Source organism: Haliaeetus leucocephalus, unplaced genomic scaffold (assembly GCF_000737465.1).
Source record: "Haliaeetus leucocephalus isolate CR32 unplaced genomic scaffold, Haliaeetus_leucocephalus-4.0 Scaffold897, whole genome shotgun sequence".
Lineage (NCBI taxonomy): Eukaryota > Metazoa > Chordata > Aves > Accipitriformes > Accipitridae > Haliaeetus > Haliaeetus leucocephalus.
In genome coordinates, this window is record NW_010973333.1 from 3,311,699 (window position 1) to 3,332,630 (window position 20,932).

Sequence of the window (20,932 nt, forward strand, 5' to 3'; positions counted from 1 at the left end):
TTCAGCCACCTAAAACTTAGCTGTCTGGCTTCTTAGGGCAGGTCTGCCCTCCTAAATGAAAAAGAGCCAGGACTGAATTTGAGTTCTGAAGTCCTGATTTTCTGCCTAAAACTGGAGCACTTGCTCTGATCCAGACCACTCCAGAGCTGTTTTAGAGGAGGTTAGTGGATGCTTTCTAGTCCATGTTACCTAACCTTAGCTCCAGGGCTTGCTCCCAGGCATTTTTCACCCAGTTGTATAGCTATAACCCTAAGCTACACCTACAGCGTCAAATAATTTAGTTCCCCCATTCACGCCCAGATCTTGGCTCCCTGGTGTCCCCATTGCATGTGTGTTGATTCGCTCCTCAGTCCTCTTCTGGAATGAACTCCCTCTGGAAGAAAACCATGTTGTGTTTCTGGGGACCACTCGCCTGAAAAACCTTTTATATCAGGTTTGGTTCCGCGTCTATATGACATGTTCAGCCAAGAGCTAACATTGGGGTGGATCTGATGCTGGAGATGTAAATGAGCAGTTCTCCTCCACATAAGGCTGCCATTGGGGTGTTCTCTAACCAGTGCCATGCCTGGAACTGTTATGCTGGTGCATGGAAGAAGAGGACTTGGACCATGATAATAAGTTGTGTCCTAGCCAAGTTGGATTTACTGTTCAAGTACAGAACATATATGGAGATCATCTATTCTGGACATGACAAATCCATTCAGCTTTTTAGCATGTCCTGTCTGGACAACTGTGGATAGAAATATGGGAGGCAAATCTTGGGGCATGCAAAAATTAATAATAATGAGATGAAGAGTCACTGGTACTTTTTCTTGAAAAGCTAACCCAGTATGACACGTGGAAAATACATGGGTGTCAGAACATCACAGAAAAGAGGACACGGGGCAGCACAAGCAATCTGAAATCCTTGGATAGATCGGGTGTTAATCAAAGAGGTAGAGGCCAGCTGCTGAAGATGGAGACGCAGTTGACATGCTCCATCCTGAACTAGAGGAACAGCCCTCAATAGCAAGTAGGTATCACGTCCCGCTTGCTCCTTGTTTTCTCTGCTAGCAAATGCCAGCAAATGCAGCTTTCCTGCTCAAGATTTTTCCATTTGGATTTAATAACCTCACTCCCACTCCTCTCACCCAGCTTCATGCTTGGCTGTGATGTGCTATAGGAGTGCTGAATGCAGAGCACGCTCCTGGACCTCCGTAAATATTAGAGGATCAAAAAACTTTGCGCTTGGTGTTCTTTCTTATGTCTGTGGTTCGTAGCCTCAATGAAATGACACAAAAGCTGAGATGACAAAGTGACTTGTCAATATGAAAATGTCCAAAATGTACTTTATCCTTTTGTAGATGGACGACATCAGTATGAGCAGGACCTCCCCAGGGAGCCCTGTTGTATTGACTTAGCCACCAGGAGCTTGGGGTTGAGGTGAGAGAGAGTATTAAATTTTAACCACTCTTTAAATAACATTTTTGAAATCAATAATGTGGGTCCTGAACCCTCGGCTTTCCAATTGCATTTGGTTTCATTGTGGATGCCATGAAGATGAAGTTTTACCTGCTCTTTTTTACCCTATTTATCTGGATTCAAGAGAAGCATGTCTTCACTCTTCCAAGGTAAATACCTGCTGGTGTTACTGGGCTTTTAGTGTGTGGTGAGTGGGATGGGAAAGTATTGAGGCAAAATAACTCCAACTTGCATAAGAAAACATTTGGCAAAGGTTGACATTTATTTATTGCTCTTGTAATTGGATATGTGGTTCAATTTAACATATAGATGGTGGAGGGAATGAAATTATTCTAAGTCTTCTTTGCATCCATAAATCCTATGTTTTTAATCATATTAAAACTATTCTTTTCGGTCTAAGTGCAAATCAATTCTGTTCATTCAGTGCTTTTGAATGCCAATAAAGGGCATTCTGAAACTTAATGGGCAAAAATAATTTGCTTCATTTGCCTTAAAACAAGATCTTAAATGAATTACTTCTTGAGGTAGAAAGAGAAAACATTTCAGAAAGTGCTAACAATCTGTTTTCTTTCTAAAGCAGCTTTTATGATTGTTTTTCCAGTCATAAATCATTTTTGAATAACCATTTGGTATTTGTACAATGTTTCAGAAGCAGTTTTATTGTTACCTATCGATAAACTTCAGAAATGCCCTGAAACCAAATGCTTTCTTAAAACATGAGAACATATGTCAGAGATGAAGACAGGCAAAGTGCTTTTATTTGCTACATGTACAGCTGGTTTAAAAACCTGAAATATTTTAATAGGTAGAACTAAAAGGATAAGCCCCTCATGTGGTGATATTAAGCAAGCTGAACAACCTACAGGAATCACGATTAAATACAACCTGCTCCCAGGACTGAAATACCTACACAAACAATAGTGAATTATATCTCACAGCCCTTCTGCAACTCCGCACCACACACCAGTGGCAGGACCTGTGACAGGTGAACACCAGTGAGTTCATGCCTTAAAAAGAGGATCTTTCATCTCCGTTTGTGTTGCAATCGTATTTTGTTGTGGATTGCTACGGAGGTGTGAGGGTTATAGTAGGGGGGACAGTTAAACAAGTTTTTAGGTGAATTCAGTTGAGCAACATTGCTCTGTGCTACTTGAAGGTTCATTTATTTCATGTTTAAATAAAACACTGAATATCTGACCCTTACAGAACAATATGGCATTTCCCACTGGAAAGCACAAGTCTAACTCTCCCAGCCCTGGTTATGAAAATGGCTAAAATAATGAGATTTTAAAGGTGACATATTGTATCTGACTTTTTACTTTTATTTGAGCGCTAGTGTCGGAGGATTTAACGGCCATGTATTAAAGCTTCCCTTTGCAAGGTTACGGTGTGATTACTGCATCTGGACGTCGAAAAAAAATACCGAACATCGTGAGACTTGTGAAAGAGCTGATGGCACTGGAAAGACACCTACCTCACTTGTAGGGAAAGGGCAAGGCTGGAGGCTGTTGGAGACCCAGCAAGGTGGGAGAAAAGAGAGCCCGCAGGCAGATATCTGTGCTCCAGGCAGACGAACAGTTTACATGGTCCAGGAGGACAGGAGAAGATGCTGGCAGCACTCTTCCAGTGACACTACCTGCTGAGAACCAGGGTCAGACGTTCAGCTGGAGATAAGTAGGGAGGTCTTTCTTCTGGAGACGTTAGTCAGAAAGAACGTGCAAGGTTTAAATGAAGCCAGGCTATGAGGACGGGGAGATGCATCCATGCTGATGGCTTGTTTTGGTGGGTCTGTGTGGTACGTGATGCTGACGGCCTTCCTAGTGACTGAGAAATGCAATGGAGAGGAGAGGTGAAGAGACGGAGATGCCTGCAGAGAACCAGCACTGGTGTATGTCTATCTGTGAGACGGTGGCCAGGGCCCCTGAATGGGATTCACCTGACTATACAGGCTTTCTGCACAGTTCTGCATAGGAACAAGTCCCCTTCACCTTCCTGTACAGCTAGTGCAGAAAAATATGTGTATTTAGATTATAATTCATTCCGGTTTAGCACACACATCTAAATTAGCTCAGGTTAACTGGACCGTGAAAGTGCCTGTTTCTTTATTAAGACAGCGATTAGCTCAGATGAAGATATCAAAACCAGCTAAAATGAACTGTAATGCATCACACTCACTCTGTCATAACTACAGGATAAGACGTGAGCACTGTAGTGTGGGGATGGCAGCTGGAATTCTATTTACCCAGAAATAAGAGGGAGAGGAGAAAGAGACGGGAAACAGTGATAAAGTCCAGTGGGACCCTGGCAGAAAGTTGGAGGAGGGGAATGAGAGGGATCCTCTTAAGGACAAACTCAAAGAGCAGCCAGGGAAGCAGGGCAAGAGGACAGAAAGTGAAAGAAAAGGGGTGTGTTCAAGATGAACATGTCCAGCCGTACCAGGGCAGCAGGCAGGGCAAGGAGCTGGGGATAGAGGGTTGTTTCTGAGATTGGTATAAAGGCAATAATTAGAGCTTTTGTCTGGGGTTTTCTAACAGGAGTGGGGCAGAAGACAGATGAAAGAGGGTATAATGACAAATCAAAGCAGAAGAACTGAGAAGCCCAACGACTACAATTTCGGCTGTTAATACTTCCCATGTTAAACATGTCTACAAGAGCAAGGGCAGAACTTGGATCACCTTGTGCAGTGTATTCAGGTCCTACCAACGAGAGCTATAAGAGGAATCTCTGGTAGCTACCACCAGTCCAGTACTTACCACACTCAGCTGAAATATTTGGGCAGCAAATGGTGGGGTACAAGCACATACCAGCTTCCTCATTATGGTACTCTCAGGTTGTGGGAATCATAGGATGAAACCAGATGCAGCCACCCTTTTCTGGTCTCCCCTGTGAAAAGGTCTCCCAGGGTACGAGAAGACAAATTAACTTTTAAAGTAGCGCCAAACAGATGCCTAAAGAAATAGGCAAACCACCAACCCTGCCTACCCCTGATTGCTTTTTGATGCTCTGTCAAATGATGGTGGAGGCAAAACCAGGGCTGGCATATTGTTGGTTCTGCATGAGAAACAACAGTGATTGCTTGGAGCCTGGCTAAAAGTAGAAAAGATGAATCACCTGGTTGCCAGATGCTGTCAGGTCTTTGCTTGAAATCAGTCATGACAATGAGTTGTGACAATCATGTTATGCAGCTTGAAAACACCAGTTTTGAGAGCCCTGCCTGTTTTCTTTTCAGAACAATCTTTGCAGACAGGGCTGGCAGGGACTTCCACGGTGCCTGGTTTATGCACTGACACCAAATCCACACGATCAGAGGGCTGAGAGCCACCCCAGCCCAGAAAATGGAAATAGGGCTCTGACGTTCCCCTGAGTCTCCTCCTTCTACACACACAAAATATTTTAATTACCTATCCAATGCAAGTTTGAACTACATGGCTTGCAGGGCACTGAAGATCAGGGCTGGATTTACAATGCAAAGTGGTATTTTTTCTGTCCAGAAGGTGAATTTCACTTCTGTCACCGACGGTGGGGTCAGGCATGGAGTAGCTGGGAAGTGCCACCTTGCATACAACATGTCCGGACCATGGGTTTCAAGTAGAAGGGGAATATAAGTTATTGGGCAAAGACGGGGAGGACAGTGGTATAGACCAACTGAATCCATACCTGGCAGAGGGACAGAAATAAGGAGATGAGAAAAACTGGACAGGAGTAGGAACAATGATGGTAGTAGCCTCTGCACATGTACAAAACCTCATGTTTGGCTTTTGCCAGACTGGGAGGGCTCATGTCTCTGCTGAACAGTGACTGAGACCGAGAAAGTTGGGGAGAACCGGAGAGCTGTCTTCCTGGTGGAAGCCTGTTTTCCACCGGTGCTGCTGCGCTCCAGATTAGCTAGGGCTGGTTGCTGTTGTGCTGGTGCCAGCTCCCAGGAGTGACCTCAGAGTCCAGCAGTAGATATTGGCTACCAAAGCCCTTCACCATCTTTTTCATGGATTTTACCGACTGGCAGAAGCAGGGGCTGGAACGGGGTTCACTCAGCATCCTCACTATTGAATCTTCTCTGAGTTTACTGCAGCCAAGCCAGGGAAGAGGAGAGAGGCCAAGCCTGCTTCTCTACTTTTGCATGACCTAGATTAGTTCCAAGTACCTGTGCTTTACCCAAATACCCTTGTTTTTCAGGGATGAAGTTTTGTGCGCTCTCCCACAAACAGACAAACAGGTTGAAGCCCTTCAGGATTTACTGAACACCACCGAGGTAAACAGATCCCTCTGTCTCTCTGGTCTCTAGGCCAAATTCTTCCCTAAAGTGCACTAATACCGTTTCCTTCCACCCCCCCGGAGAAAGATTTAGCCCACTTTCATTCCTCCTAGTACAGCAACTCAGAAAATGCTTGGTTTTCATTGCTCCGCTACCTTCTGTTTTACCTGAGGACACCCCTCCTTCATAATGTTACAGTAGTGTGTTGTATCAGAGCTCAGATTTCTGCAATTGATTTTGTGTATTAAGACACTGCAAAATTGGCGAAGCACCAACACGCAGTAAGTAGAAATACATTTGCTAGGGAACCTCAGCACTTTACACCAATGCAATGTTGACCTATATGACTTGCAGAGCTTTGAAGATCAGGAGTGAGTTTTTGTGGTATTTTTCTTAAAGTAGCATTTAGGAGAGAAAAATCTCTTAAGCGATACTTTTTTTTTTTATTACTTCTATCTTTCATTAAAGAATAGAGTATTTAATTAAAGTGAGGCATCTCTTCCTCTTCAAAAGCATTTGTCCAATCACACCCTCCCAGTTTGAAGCCAACACTTTGCAACAAAGGTGTAACCATTTCCTCAACCAACATAATTTACAGGATGACTGAGGATGTGTCTCAGGTGACTGAGAGCTTTTAAAGGTGTCTATGCCCAGTCTTTCTCTGTCTTTCTTGGCTCCTATTCATTTTATGTCCAGCCCAAAATCGTACTAGTCTTCTACTGCCCCTTTTTCTGATCCTTCCCTTCAGTTTTCACAAACCTTGATAACCTTCCTTGCTCTTTTCCACCTCCACAAGTCAACTCACATATCCATCTCCTTTGCTGTACCAAAATAAACCTGCCCTCCTCCATCTTTTCCTCACTACTGCCATTCTTCACTTTCTCATACACAGGAGCCCCAAGAAGTCATGAACAACAACTGCAGTACATTCAGTGCAGAGAGAGCATGCGGTGGTTTCTACCAAGTCACTTATGTGAATATGCAAGCTGAACATTTTTCAAGGGTTATAAAATGGCCATTTTTTTTTTTTCCCCATGGCTATAAATTGGGCAAGAAAAGGGAAAGGGAATTGGAGAAGGAAAGGCAATAGGAAAGGGAAAGGGAAAAGGAAAGGGAAAAGGAAAAAGAAAGGGAAAGGGAAAGGGAAGACACAAACAGTACCTCCCAACAAATTTTAATGGTTACAATCTAGCAAAAGAAGCAATTGAAAATTAGCATCTTACAAGAAGAATTATCCCACTAATTATAGGTGTTACTCCTGTAAAAGTTGGAAAGCAAAAACTTAAAACAAAGGAAATGCTTTGCTCTTACAGCACACACATTGCATGCAGCATCCATCAGAAGACCCAGACACAGGAACAACTACAACAGAGTCTTTCGTAGCTGCCCTTGGGGCAGTATTGACCCTTGCTGATGATGGGTCAGGAGACCAATAATCACCTGCATTATCAAAGTTTCCCATTTACCCCCATTCTTTGCTCCTCTGTCACCTCCGCTATGTCAATCCAGAGTTCCTTAATTTTCCTTACTGTCAATTCAAAGAATGCCTACACCAAAGAGAAACTAAATCTGAACTGGTGCACATCCGTGCAGACAGCAGGCTAGCCAGGGCAACAGGAAAATTGGCGCTGGGGAGCTAAGCATCCAGCTTGCTTCTTGGATGGGTTTTCCAAACGAAGCTGAGCCATGCGGTGCTGTCGCTACCCTGCCAATAATGTCTGAGGTGGCTACACCGAGACTAGCTCAGCCACTTGTATAGCACATTGCACTAATGTATCCAGGGGCCAAATGTTTTACCATTTATTGTTCCAAAGTCTTGATTAAAAGCATGGATGAGTTTCCTGTATGATTTTGCAGACATATTCTCTCTGAGAAATAAGTGAGGTAAACAGCTGACAGCTGATACATGCCTGGAAACATGGTGCCCTAAGTCAAATATAATATTCCTGGTGCAACTGCACCAGAAAGGAAAAAAATAAACCCTATTGTCTGGTGACTTCAAGCTGTGTGACTTCAAAAATGCATCCAAGAATTATGCTGACCTTTTTCACATTGTAAATTCATGCCTGATTTTCTGCTTACTGTCACCCCTAGATCTTTTGGTATTATTGGTTCTAAAGTTTCAGTCTTTTATTGAATATGTTGGCTTCCGATTTTATTATTGTAAAAGATTTAATTTTACCAAGAAGAATCTCATTTTCTTATTTTTCTCCCATTTCTAATCTCTGTATTGCTGCTTCAACTTGACTTATATTCAAACCCCTTCTGGCATTTATTTCCTCCCCGATCAAAGTCATCAGCGAATACAATAACTACAAAGACTGGTCTGATCTTCATTAATTCTCCAAATACCCTCAGGGAAAATAAGTCTCGGCAGACTTGAAAACATGTAACATAATAACCAGCTAAATATATCTATTATACTAGAAATACTATCTCAGAAAAGGTTATGTTCCTGTCTTTTTTCTTGATTTATGAATTTATGTGCAGAAGTCATTATAAACACTTCTTAAATACACACATTTCATTTCCAGCAGTAGCAGAATGCTATAACACAACACAGGGAACATTAAACTGCTTGTTACAAGGGGTGTCTTAAATTGAAAACATATGCTTTGATTATTTTCAAAATACTTATTAAATGTTAGTAAGAATATTTTTTCTTTCCTCGGTAAAAAAAAATAAAAATTTTTTGGAAACTTTGCAGGTCATTCTCTGGCAACCTGTTGTGGTTGAAAACATCAGGAAGGACAGAGAAGTCCATTTCTACGTCAGGGCATCCAGCATAAATAGCATAAAAGCTCAGTTAAGGCAACTGAACATCCAACACAAGTATGTATTTTTAATTTGTTGTCATGAATGTTTCTGTAAGGTTGCCATTTATTTAACAGGAGGTTGTGCTCTTTCTTTGTTATTCAGCGTCACGATGGCAGACGTTCAAGGACATATTGAGAAACAGACTACCAATGACACAGTCAACCCACGCAGCTCTTCATCGTACTATGAAAACTACCATTCGATGAAAGAAGTAAGATATTTTTGTTGTAATCCTCTGTAGATTCGGGGTGAAATTTGTCTCATGGTTGAGAATGGAGATAGGGAAAGAAATCATCAACAGGTAATTACCATTGTGTTGTTCAACCATTGAGTTGTATTTACTGTAATGCCTTCCTAGAGAAAGAAAGAAGCACCAGACAAAATCTCTCATACATGTATTGCCTCAAGCTGCCATTCAAATGCAGTAAATACAGAAACAAAATGAAGTTGCAAAATAACATATAAATATTTAAAACATGAACTGAATAATAATTTAACCAAAGAGAACTAAAGAGGAATTTCAGGGCTATACTTGGACTGTGTTGTGACTGTATCTTACTGTTTGTTTTAAGAGAAATTAGGGTCAGGCAAGTGGGCTAATTGGTAGTTTTTCTTTCCCATCAGCTAAAGAGGCAGGATTTTGGGAGGAATTAATTTTAAGTCTAGACTACTTTCAGGGATGAAGGAAAACAATAGGGAGGAGATCTATTTACTAACTTCATTCTTGCAGATATATCACTGGATGGAAGAAGTTGCGAGAGTCCATTCTGACCTCCTCCAGAAAATATATATTGGCTCATCATATGAAAAACGACCACTTTATGTTCTGAAGGTACAACTGTGACTTACTGCAAAAACTTTCCAAGTACTAATGTAAGCAAGTGATGGGGTTTGGCATATTTTTGTGTTTTTTAGAAGTTTCCTAAGTTCTTCTAGTAAGGTGCATTACCTTTGCAAAGGCATTTGACCACAAAAAAGTTATTGCATCTAGGCCATCGTCCAAAGGCATGAAACACTGGCAGGGTAGATACCTTCCTCTGTTGACTACGAAGCCAATCTAGTTTGTTGCTCTGCATAGTTAGTGATCTACTCACTTGACCTCAGGTCTTGCTGTAGTCTTGGTGTCTATGTTAGGAGCTTGCTGCAAGCAGTCGGGATATGGCACTCTGACTGTATGCAAATGGACCTGACAGCAGTATCCCTGCCCAGTATCAGTCTAAGCTCTCCCTACAAGACAGAAGCTGCTTCTTTCATCTGGGTTACCCTTTTCACTTCCACTTTTATGTGGTACGCTTTACAACGGTGACAATTTAATACAATTTCTCTTTTGTCAGCTTTCTAAAAGCCAGGAAATATCCAAAAGTGCCATATGGATTGACTGTGGTATCCACGCTAGAGAATGGATTTCTCCTGCTTTTTGCCTGTGGTTCATAGGCCATGTGAGTAGCTAATCACATCTGATTACCGTTTTCAAAGCAAAGCAAAAAATCTTGATGCCATCTACCTTCTCTTTCCAATTGCACTCTAAGCTGCATAAAGTCTTAATCCATTTACTTCCACAACACCAACACATGAGATTTGTGCCTAAGCTGCATGCACAGCAGTGAGTGTGTGTGCATGTGTGTGTGTGTGTCAGTAGATGGAGGGGGGGGGTGCGAGAGAGACAGAAAGTCATATGGATCAAATGCAAAAGAGCTCAGATGTATTCTCAAGTATGAAAGAAACTTCAAAGTATGTGCAGCAAATTCAACAGAGACATTTACAATTATGAACGGTCAGGAATGGAGAGGGCATGCCAGGAAAAGCAAGTATTTGGTAATCTGCTAGAGCTATGTCTATACTGCTACGTGGATCCAAGGAATGATCGTGGCTCTGGGTCATGCAGCACATGGTGGCTCATGCCCATATTACTCCAGCTGGCACTGCCTGGAGTAGATCAGAGAACACCCAGAGTGAGCTCAAGTTGTCCTACAACCCTTGGCTCTTCCCTACTTGTCTTCCTAGAGCGATAGGTAGACCACACTTGCCTGCTCCAGGCATGGCATAGCTCCACACCAGCATGCACTCCAGCAATGTCTACTTAGCACTTGCTGTGTTGTGTCACCTGCTGCTGCATCTGCTATTACTGCTCCTCCACCTCCTGATTCCGCATTTTCTCTTTGTGCTTTTGCTTTTTTCTGGATCTGCCTCATTCAAAGAATGATGCCACACAAGCCACCTTCTTCTGAAGGTACCATCCCTGCTAGAGACACCCTCATTTCAGACCTGCGGAACACGAGCAACGACTGCCCAGACGCATAGTACCAGTTCATGGAAACTAGTAAATCACTGATGGGATGAGACTGTAGTATGGGCTTAGCCCGACCTGCCTTGATGTGCAGTCGCAGACCAATGGTCACATCTGATCTTTAATATCTACACTGCTCAGGGTAGTGACCAAAGGTATACCAAAAGACGCAACATCCATGGTTTGCACCTGGTTCTTAACATATGTTGCCTTGGTCTTTTTGAATTTAAGGCATCTTTGCTCAACTCATTATGCTGAGCTGCTGGCCCAGTTCCTAGTACGGACCAGGAAAAGGCTCCTAAAGTCTTTCTGCCCCAGACAAGGTTGCCCAGCTTGCTCAGTTAATGTCCTGAGATATTAGTTACTGTTATTTTTTCACAAAAGCAAAGTTCACAGTAAAAATAATCTAGATGAGATTGAGACTTCACAGTCACCAGTACTGTAGCCAGAGAAACAACATAGATGAGTCCTTGAAACATGAATTATGGTTTGGCCGTCATGGAACTAAATAATGATGATGATAATAATAAGAAATGTCTTTATTTCTGTCCTCAGTCACAACTATAAAACCTCAATGACTATAACATTTGAAAGGAGATGGCAGGAGTTGGGGACAGATACAGCTGAATGTACCTTGTGACCCACTGGTAATCCCAGCCTTCAAGGTTCCCTTGGAGAGAAATGCATTTGCCCTTTTCATGCTGCTCCAAATAATTACCAGCTGTGCTGTCACTTTGCCAGTGACAGGTCCCTGCAGCATTTTTCAGAAGTAACAAGCTGAACATTTAGGTCCTCCAGCCCCTTGATCTAATTTACGTGTTTTAAATTCAAATTTTATTTCTATATCACTTCATGAAGTAACATTCTAAAATCTGACATTAATACAAGTCTGCACACACACATTAAAATCACTAGCTCTCTGTAGCAAATCCTAAGCATTCTTTATAATGGGTCTACTCTTTATCATTTAATTTTGTCGCTATGACTGTAGAAATTTAGTCAGAGAAAGTCCGTTGCCTGAAGAAAACTAGGAAGGATTTAAAATGAAAGAAGGTAGTTTAAGTAAGGCATGAAAAGAAAAGAGATATGATTAAAGACTTAGTCTATTCTAATAGTAACAAAACCACTTATCTAGGTTAAAATTTATCCCTGTGTTGTGGACCAACAACCAGGCTAGGTATCACTAAAACATTCAAAATAGGCTGTGAGGCAAAATTAGCAATGTAGATCTTACTGGCTCTTGGCACACATGTGCACTAAACTCACAATGCAACAGAAGAAATAACATTACGTACAGCAGCCATTTGAAATGTTATTTGTTATTTTGGGGCTTGCTTTATTTTATGCTACTTTTGTGGTACTTTTGGTGCGAGGGAGGGTTCCTATCATTTATACAAGTAAGTAGCAAAAGCTCAAATCTTCCTATAATAGGCTTCAACTCTATCTCATAACCACCTATTAACATTAAAGGACTGCAGTGTACCTGATTGACTCTATCAGTTTGATTCCTACCCTCTCCCTGGCACTTTGAACCGAAGAGCTCCTTTGCTATTCAGCAGTTTCTGTGATGTGATGTGCCTCTATCAGGAGGCAGACTGGTCTGATAATTGCACAATTATTTTACATATGCCATCAGGTGCCTTTCTAGGAAGGTAAGAAAACCACTATTACAAATGCTTTTAATAAGTTTCCCCTGTGCTTTACAGGCAATCCACATGCGTGAGAGAGATCAGACCATGACAATGCTTCTGGAGCACTTTGATTTCTACGTCATGCCTGTGATGAATGTGGATGGCTATGAGTACACGTGGAGCCATCCCTCTGTACGTAGGGCTTTTCTGACAGGCTGCGCAATGTACTGATGTGCTATTTATGGGAACTATCAGTGTGCGTGCTTAGGGCATCATTTCCATCCTGGAACTGCACACCCCAAACTCTTAATCTGTGCTTGGAATTTCTGCATCCCTGCCCTACAGACCACAAAAAATGCTGCAACTAATTGGCATTTGACCCACAGTACCTTTGTGTCTTCCAAGCTACTGGAAATGCATTTGGAAATGACAGAATTTCATCTTGGGATTTTAATACTTCCCAGTGTCAGGGAACGCCTGTGTCAGCCTTCAGCAGCAAGGTTACAAATAGCGGCACAATCCAGCACAAGCTGAATAGCGTGCTGCATCACACAGAGCACAGCCAGTAACTCACTCCTTCCTCCTGCAAGGTAGCCCCGTTCTCTGAATACTTTTTGTTTCAGAGAAATGAAAGTACAACAGGTATCTTTTGTCCAGGATTTTATTTATTGGTTGGAAATTCAAAGCCATTGAGATGGTTCTTTGATTTTTAGATCCTCCACTCAAGTTAAAAAAAAAATATCTCCACTCTTTTACTCATTCAGTCTTCAGCCCAGCTTGGCTGACGTTTGGGTTACTATGCATATACACCTCAACAGCTGCACACCAGATTTCCAACTTTCCGCATGCTGTCAGCAATGCCTACAGAAAGGTTGGACTTGGACTCCTGAACTCACATACCTGGCCAAACTGTATGTCTTCTCCCCTCCTTCCACAGTCCAAATCCATTGAAATCAGATCAGATGTGACCACTTCTTATTCTACCCAACATTTCCTTTTATCATCCACCCTTGCTGGCAATGAGGTTGTGGTTTTATGATCTTCCTTGGTCTTTTGCCTCTTCATTGGCCCATGACCTGTAGAGGGACAAGTGAGAAGTCACATTGAACTAACCAGTGAGATGGTGCATCACTTTTCTCAGCTTTTTCCCTGAACGTGGCTTGTGTGTCTCTTTCCATAGAATCGGCTGTGGAGAAAGAGCCGCTCATCGCATGGTAACAGCAAGTGCATCGGTACTGACATGAACAGGAATTTTGATGCGCGCTGGTGTGGTATGACATCATCTCCTTCCCATTGTACCCCTGCCTTGCTTTTAGCCTTTAAAATTCCTTATTTTGAAAACATTTTCATTTACCATTTCACAAATGGTATATGGTATTTGATATAAAGACAAATGCAGCTGAATATCTGTTGTGAACTGGTGAACACTTCCCCAACTCGAGACACTTTTTGTTGGGACTCGGGATTTTTCCTCCCCAGAGGCTACACCAGGGGCTAACCTCTTCCTGGCATGATGACAAGAGAGAGGGGACCAGGACCCTGGATCCTGTCTCGTGCATCACACCATGACACACCTGGTACAGCCTATTGGTGGGGAGGAGGAGAGAGGGAAGAGGTGGCCCTTGCCATGTCACCCACGGCCTGTTGCGCCATCCAGTTGAGTAGATGCTTCACCATGTTGTATGAACTGAACACCTCAGTCATCCTAGTAATGCCTAGCTGACCAAGATTTTTTGGCTCTCAGTGTTTGTTGTCAAGGCTGTATCACATTTACTTACCCGCAGGCACTTTAGTACTTGACAGGTTTTCAATAGGCTGTAGAACAGCTATCTTAAAATGTTATCCTATAGATCAGATCTGGCTTCACTCAGTACTGATACTAATGTCCTGTATGACTTTCAGTCGTTTTAGTCCATTGCTAAACTGGGAATAAAAATGTTTGTTTACCATCCATGGCTATTATATGGCGAAAAACATAACATTTTTTCAGGCTCAAAATTATGAAGATGGGGACCAAATACATAGATTTTAAAGCGATATTCAGAATAAATACATCATGAAGACAGAACTTGGAGAAGTGTGAAGGAATAAAAGCAAAAAACTATGTGATACAGATACTAGTTTCTGGGAAAGGTTATGTAATGTAGTGCATTCAACTTGTCAAGCACTTTTGGTGGTGAACAACTTCTGAAGCAGAGAAATGATTCTACTTTACAAAGAGCAGAAGAATACAGGTAGATTAGAAAGTGCTTCCTCTCTAAATAAGTCTTTGGACAAAATGTACCCCTTCTTACAGGGCAAAAGCAGAACATCTTACTTGAGTAACTAGGGAAGTATTCATACTGTTTTCAGCCATGCTGCACTGCTCTCTTAGACATGGTTGAAAACATAGAAGAAGCCTCAGCACCTTGCAGGGTCATTAGAGAGAAAAAACTGTATAGATGAACCTAAGCACTGAAGTCAGGTTCTTGCAATAACTTAAACAGATGATTGCAGATAGGATAGGATCAGATAGGATCTCCCTAGGTTTCTACTTCTTTTAGTTATACAGTCAGTAAAACACTGAAAAACAAAATCCTGTTTTTCTTAATTAGCACAAAAATATTGTTTACACTGATTCAGATACATTAGCAACAGATAGCAATGGATGAACAGATTTGATCCAGAATATATTAACTGTAGAATCTCCATTGTTGCTGTAGCTGTGTGAAACGCCAAGAGTTCAACAGGATCCTCAGAACAACCAAGCTGGAGTTTTATCACCTTATAACACTGTTGTAATTATTATTAGCTGTGTCAGTTGAATGCAATAACACAATTGTGTTCACGGGAAATTACTACAAATGCATGGGAACCTACAATTTCATCTTTACTCACATACTTTTAAACAGAGAAGAGCTCTTGTCAGGGGTCCCAAATGTTCAGACTTCCACTGGCTTCAGATTTGCTTGTGAACACGCTTTGTGCCACGGCAAAATTCCAGGGTTTAGATCTATGCATTTAATTAGAAAGGTACCACCACGTTTATCCATTTTTCCTCTTCAGCTGCTCAGATAACAACTTTATGAACTTTATGAACAAAGCCCTCATGGTTTTTATGAAAAGCAAAATATACTAAATGCACTGATACCTTACGCTTTTCTTTTATACCAATAAAAACCAAAATTATGCCTCTAAATGCAAAGCACTAACTTGGACTTTGCTCTGTGGAACTAAATTTGACTGGAACCTGGACTTAAATTTTTCTCCACATTTTCTGTATCATTTCCTTAGCTGGCTGTTCTCAGTATGATCAAGAATTTAGGAAAGCAGACAGAACATTCATCCAAGATTGCCAGCCAACAGGTTCTGCATTGCCTTTTTCCTTGGACAGTACTCCCTTTTGCGCAAAATGGAACAGTGTAAAATTTAACATTCTCATTCTGCCACTTTTGCATGGTTTTGCATAGATGCCAGGAATTGTTTGTATTTGCATGTGCATAAATTTTCATGGACTGTCTGTGAAATCCCTCTCGATTCAGAAACGTTAACGCTTATACGTATATCTCAGAACATAAATGTACCACAGCCCTCCCTGCCCCAGTACCCTTGCTTCTGACCTCCCAGCCTCCATCTCCCAGACTCAGTGTCTCTGTTGCCACGTCACTCCCACAGCCTGCTCTCTTTTCTGTATTATTTCTGCTTCTTCTGCTGTGCCACACAAGGAAGTAGGTCCTCTGAGGATTTCTTTTCAGCCATTGATACTATAAAGGGGCTTGCAGGATCTGTGGAACAGTTGAATGCATGAAAATACAGGTTTATTCTTAACACTGACAGCCAGGTACCACCATATCACCTAGTCTTTCTGTCTATCACAACTACATTTTACCCAAATACACCTGTACGGAGCCTTGCAACTTTTAATTAACTAAAACATATCTATATCAATTTTTTTAAGGGTTTTGGGGGTCCAGATATGCTCCCCACTACTTTGTGGCATGCTACAGATCTACCCTAGATATCAATGGCACCAGAAGATGTTTCCTTCTCTCCTGCATCATATGATAATAGCTTGCATTGCTTCTACAGGGCTGCTACCCTGCAGATGTAACTGGCATTACTGATTTCTGGAAGATGGACATCTGTTAAAGTGTCCCAATGCCTAGGGATGATGAAAGTCTTGTGGGTGTTAAAATACTCAGTGAGATTTATTCCTGCATAAGATTTAAGGATAAAATGTCCATTTAAACTACAGATAGTAGCAAAGAGGAAAATTTACAAAATTTATTAAAATGTGAAGAGCTGACATTTAACACTAAAGATCCTGGCTGCTTCCAGAAAGTTATTTGTTCTTATTCTGAAGATAGCAAAAATGGTGAATCATAGTTGTCATCTTGGTAACTTGTGCCAGTGCCTACTTTTACTTATTCTTAAAAACCTTTACTTTATGTTTCTTCAACTTCCAATTGGCAGTTTGCTTTTCCCCAAGATTAAATAATCACTTAGAACTGCCTTTTTCCTGTAGCACTCCTAGATTTTAAGAAGGGATCTCACAATCCTGTTCTTGATTAATTAAATGGAGCATCTTCATCCTCTCCTCTAAGACTTTTTATCCAGTCTTTGAATAATTTTTTTTCTTCACCTTCTCAATTTTTTTTCAAAAGTCTAGTAGGTGAGAAATCCTAGTAGGCTCACACTGATTTCTACAAGCATGGGAGTTCTTTCCACAGCATGGCAGAGTCCAGGATTTCTTGTGTATTAGCATCATACTCTGCTCTTTCATAAGACAAACAGAAATACAGAAGGGAAGAAGGTAAGGAGTAACACTCTGCACTTTTTTGTTACAGGGAAAGGAGCTTCTCCCTACGAATGTCAGGAGACATACTGTGGACCCTACCCAGAGTCTGAACCTGAAGTGAAAGCCGTGGCTCGCTTTGTCAGAGATCACAAAGACATTATTAAAGCCTACATAACCATGCACTCTTACTCCCAGTTGGTATTGTTTCCATATTCTTACACAATGGACAAAACCAAAGACCACGATGAGCTGGTAAGTCTTCCCATCTCCTGAAGTTTCACATTTATTTCAGAATTTCTCACCCTGCTTGGTGAGGTTTGTAAAGAGGGAGTCACAGTGCTCGGAGGATCAAGAATTAGGAAAAGAGATTTCTCTTGATGTTCTTAAGAACTTAAAGAAGTTTGGGCTGGCCTAGCAGTGTCCAAGTCAGCAAGCTTCTTCTGAAGACTATGGAAAAATGAAAATACTTATTCCAGTTTGATAACACATCAACAACCCCTGGTATGTTGAAGCTGCTGCTAAAACAGCAGAGTCTCAGTTTTCTGGACACCTTGAAAAGATATTTGGGCAAATTCCTGATTTTATGTTGTATCGTTTACACAAACTCTGAAATTACTTGGGTGTGTAACTCTGAAAAATACCCTCCACATATCTAAGCAGTGAGGTATTCTGGTGGACACTTGCTACTTTTATTAAGGTTTTTGCTAGGGACGCTTATTTAAAATGGTCCTAATGGTAGGACGGAAAACATATCCTGCCTATGTAGAACTTTACATTCTTGAGCCACTGCATCGCACAGTAAGAACTCTCCTAGAAGACCGACAGAGTTCAAAACAGAAAATGTAGCTGCTGCTTTTTCCCACTTATCATGAAACTCTGGGTTTGTCTGGATCTGGAAAGGATATCCAGGCTAAAATGGGATTTGCTAACACAGAGTAATCAAGCCACAAGACTAGGTGGGCACCTTCGTCATGTTCTTCTTATGTAGACATAAAATTCCCTAGAGCAAGGAATTCCCTCTCCTGCACTTCCTACCCCACTTTTGGTGTTTCCTAAGCTCCAAGTGCTGAGGCAATGAATTCTTTTATTTGCAGCAAGGGCTCCTGCCTAGCAGTAAGAAGGGAGAAGAAATCACGTAAAGGCAACCAGAAAGCAGGTTTGCAGGCTTTGGGATTTGCCATATGGGAAGACAGTGCACGTCTGAGGTGTACAGGTCATTTCATATGCTGTATGACATAAGGACTGACAGTAAGAGAGTTTATAAAGATACAGGATTGACATTTGCACACACTGCTGTCATTTTTACTGCTTTTCAACCTCATGTATCTATCTCCCATGTCACTTAACATGTTATATTTTTAAAAGCCATATTTTAAAAAAACATTTTATGAAAAAAAAAAGTTGTACAGATAAGAGATACTACAAAAAGTACATAATTAATGCATTGGAAGCATCCTACTTTGTTAGACAAAACCCCAGACAGTCCAATACAGCATTTCCATTGGTAACTAGTGCCAGTGTGTTCAGAAGAAATGAAAAAGATCCAGTAATGTAAATATAGAACGAACTAACTCCAGACAACATATATTCTTATGCTGTCTTGGTCACTATTTATTTTCCTCAAACAAACTGCTTTATATACTGCAATAAATAAAAAAAAAATGCAGTTGTGAGTGAACAGTAATAATGCCTTTGTGACTCCTTCCCTGCAAAGCAGAAAGAGATGCACTAATTCTGGGCATTTAAGTCTCCATGGCTTAAGAGTAGAATTCCCCCAATGAAAATCTTTTTCTGCTGTTTTTGTCAATACTACATAAATCAACAGTGACTTAAATACTGTGACAGAAAAGGAAAAATAGGAGACAAGTGGGAACAAATGGTTTGACAACAGTTTGCTGCCCAAAGTGGTGGTAAGGTCTCATCTGTATTTTTTATCTAGCTAGAGCAGAAATGCAATCTGTAGCACGGGCATATGCTGAAAATTTTAACCACATTCTGTGGGTTTTCTAGAGCCTTTTATAAGAGTATTTAACTAATGTGAGATCCAGAGCACAGTGTAAGTAAATCCTAACTGCATACGTATTTACTATTATCACAAGGCTATAAAGCTAATAATGTTTTGTTTAATTTCAGGAAAGTCTGGCAAAGAAAGCAGCTACAGCTATAAAGAGGACAACGAAGAAAACCTACACACCTGGTGCAGGTGCACAAACAATTTGTAAGTATGACTTTACTACAACAATAGGCACGACAGCATATCCTTGCTGGCATCAGAAGACAGCTTTGGAACAGAAAACTGAAGTTCTGGTTTCAGTTAACTTATCTATTTTCCCTTTCTCACATAGATTTAGCTCCTGGAGGTTCAGACGATTGGGCTTACGATCTTGGCATTAAATATTCTTTTACCATTGAGCTTCGGGACACAGGAACTTACGGATTTTTGCTTCCTCCTCGAGAAATTAAACCAACTTGCTTAGAAGCACTTTCTGCTGTCAAAGAGATAGCTGAACACGTTCTTCAAAATTTGTGATGTTGAATGTAATTTATTCCAGCATGACTGTACTTTGTTAGCTCAAATAATAATAAAAAAGCTTGCTGCTTTATTAGAATTATTTATATATAGGCCAAAAAAAAGAATGACTGCACCCCTTATACCTCATTTTAGAATACATCAGGTTTTTTCAACCATACTTACATACCTATACCCACAACGGTAGTTCAGTACACTACAGATATATATATATATATATATATGCGGTGCACACTATAAGGGGAAAATAGCATAGATAATCTTATGTCCCTCTAGGTGGTGGGAACTCCAGGTGATGTAGCATTGAACAGGCCCCTGATTGACATGCAGCATGCTGGGCAGACCCCATCCACAGAAGAGATTCCCCCATTTTGGTCATTCGAGCCATTATAGGATTTCCTTACAAGAAAACAACCCTGAATTATTCATCGTTTCTGCTGTCACACGGAAAGGATGTTCACATGAGAACTTCTCGCTGCACATTTAGGTAAAGGCAAGGACACGCAGGTGGCCAAATCACCGACACCAAGTGGGAGCAGCCCACAGGCTCCTCCACTGCAATTAGCTGGCTAAGTTTGTTTATCCTGTGGCCAAGGGTTTGCACAGCACAGTGTTGGCCTGAAGACTTTATACCAGGGCCTGTAGCAACAGAAGGGGCAGCAGCTTCAAACCGAAAGAGGGTAGGTTTAGATTGGACGTAAGAATTTTTTTACCGTGAGGGTGGCGAGGCACTGGTGCAGGTTTCCCAGAGAGGTTGTGGTTGCCCCATCCTTGGAAACGTTCAAGGCCAGGTTGGATGGGGCTTTGGGCAACCTGGTCTGGTGGAAGGTGTCCCTGCCCGTGGTGGGGGGGTTGGAACTGGATGATCTTTAAAGGTCCCTTTGGACCCAAACCATTCCGTGATTCTTTTTTGCACCTCAGCCGCACTGTTTATCGCTCCCTCAACCCCGATCGGCCCAGCCCGAGTACCCCACGGAGGAGCCCAGTCAAACGCCTGGGGGCCTCCCCTGCCGGCCAGCCCCGATGCCCCGCCAGGCGAGGCGGAGCGGTCGGGCGGATCCCCTCCCTCACGGGCGGATTCCCCCCTCACAGGCAGACCCCGCCCTCCCTCCCTCCCTCAAAATGGCGGCGCCGCCGCTTCCGCCCGGCCCGCCGTCGTTTCTCCGCCCCTCCCGCC

At 41.8% G+C, this 20,932-nt stretch overlaps 1 protein-coding gene across 1 annotated transcript; it reads left to right on the forward strand.

Moving 5' to 3' along the window:
• The first annotated feature begins 1,533 nt into the window (after positions 1 to 1,533).
• CPB2 (carboxypeptidase B2 (plasma)) lies at positions 1,534 to 19,828 on the forward strand. Its single transcript, XM_010583442.1, has 11 exons — positions 1,534 to 1,610; positions 5,635 to 5,710; positions 8,421 to 8,545; positions 8,633 to 8,741; positions 9,261 to 9,362; positions 9,865 to 9,969; positions 12,524 to 12,640; positions 13,629 to 13,719; positions 17,275 to 17,477; positions 19,359 to 19,443; positions 19,571 to 19,828. Exons 1-11 carry the CDS (start codon positions 1,534 to 1,536, stop codon positions 19,753 to 19,755), a joined length of 1,275 nt encoding a protein of 424 aa, XP_010581744.1. The 3' UTR covers positions 19,756 to 19,828.
• The last annotated feature ends 1,104 nt before the right edge of the window (positions 19,829 to 20,932 follow it).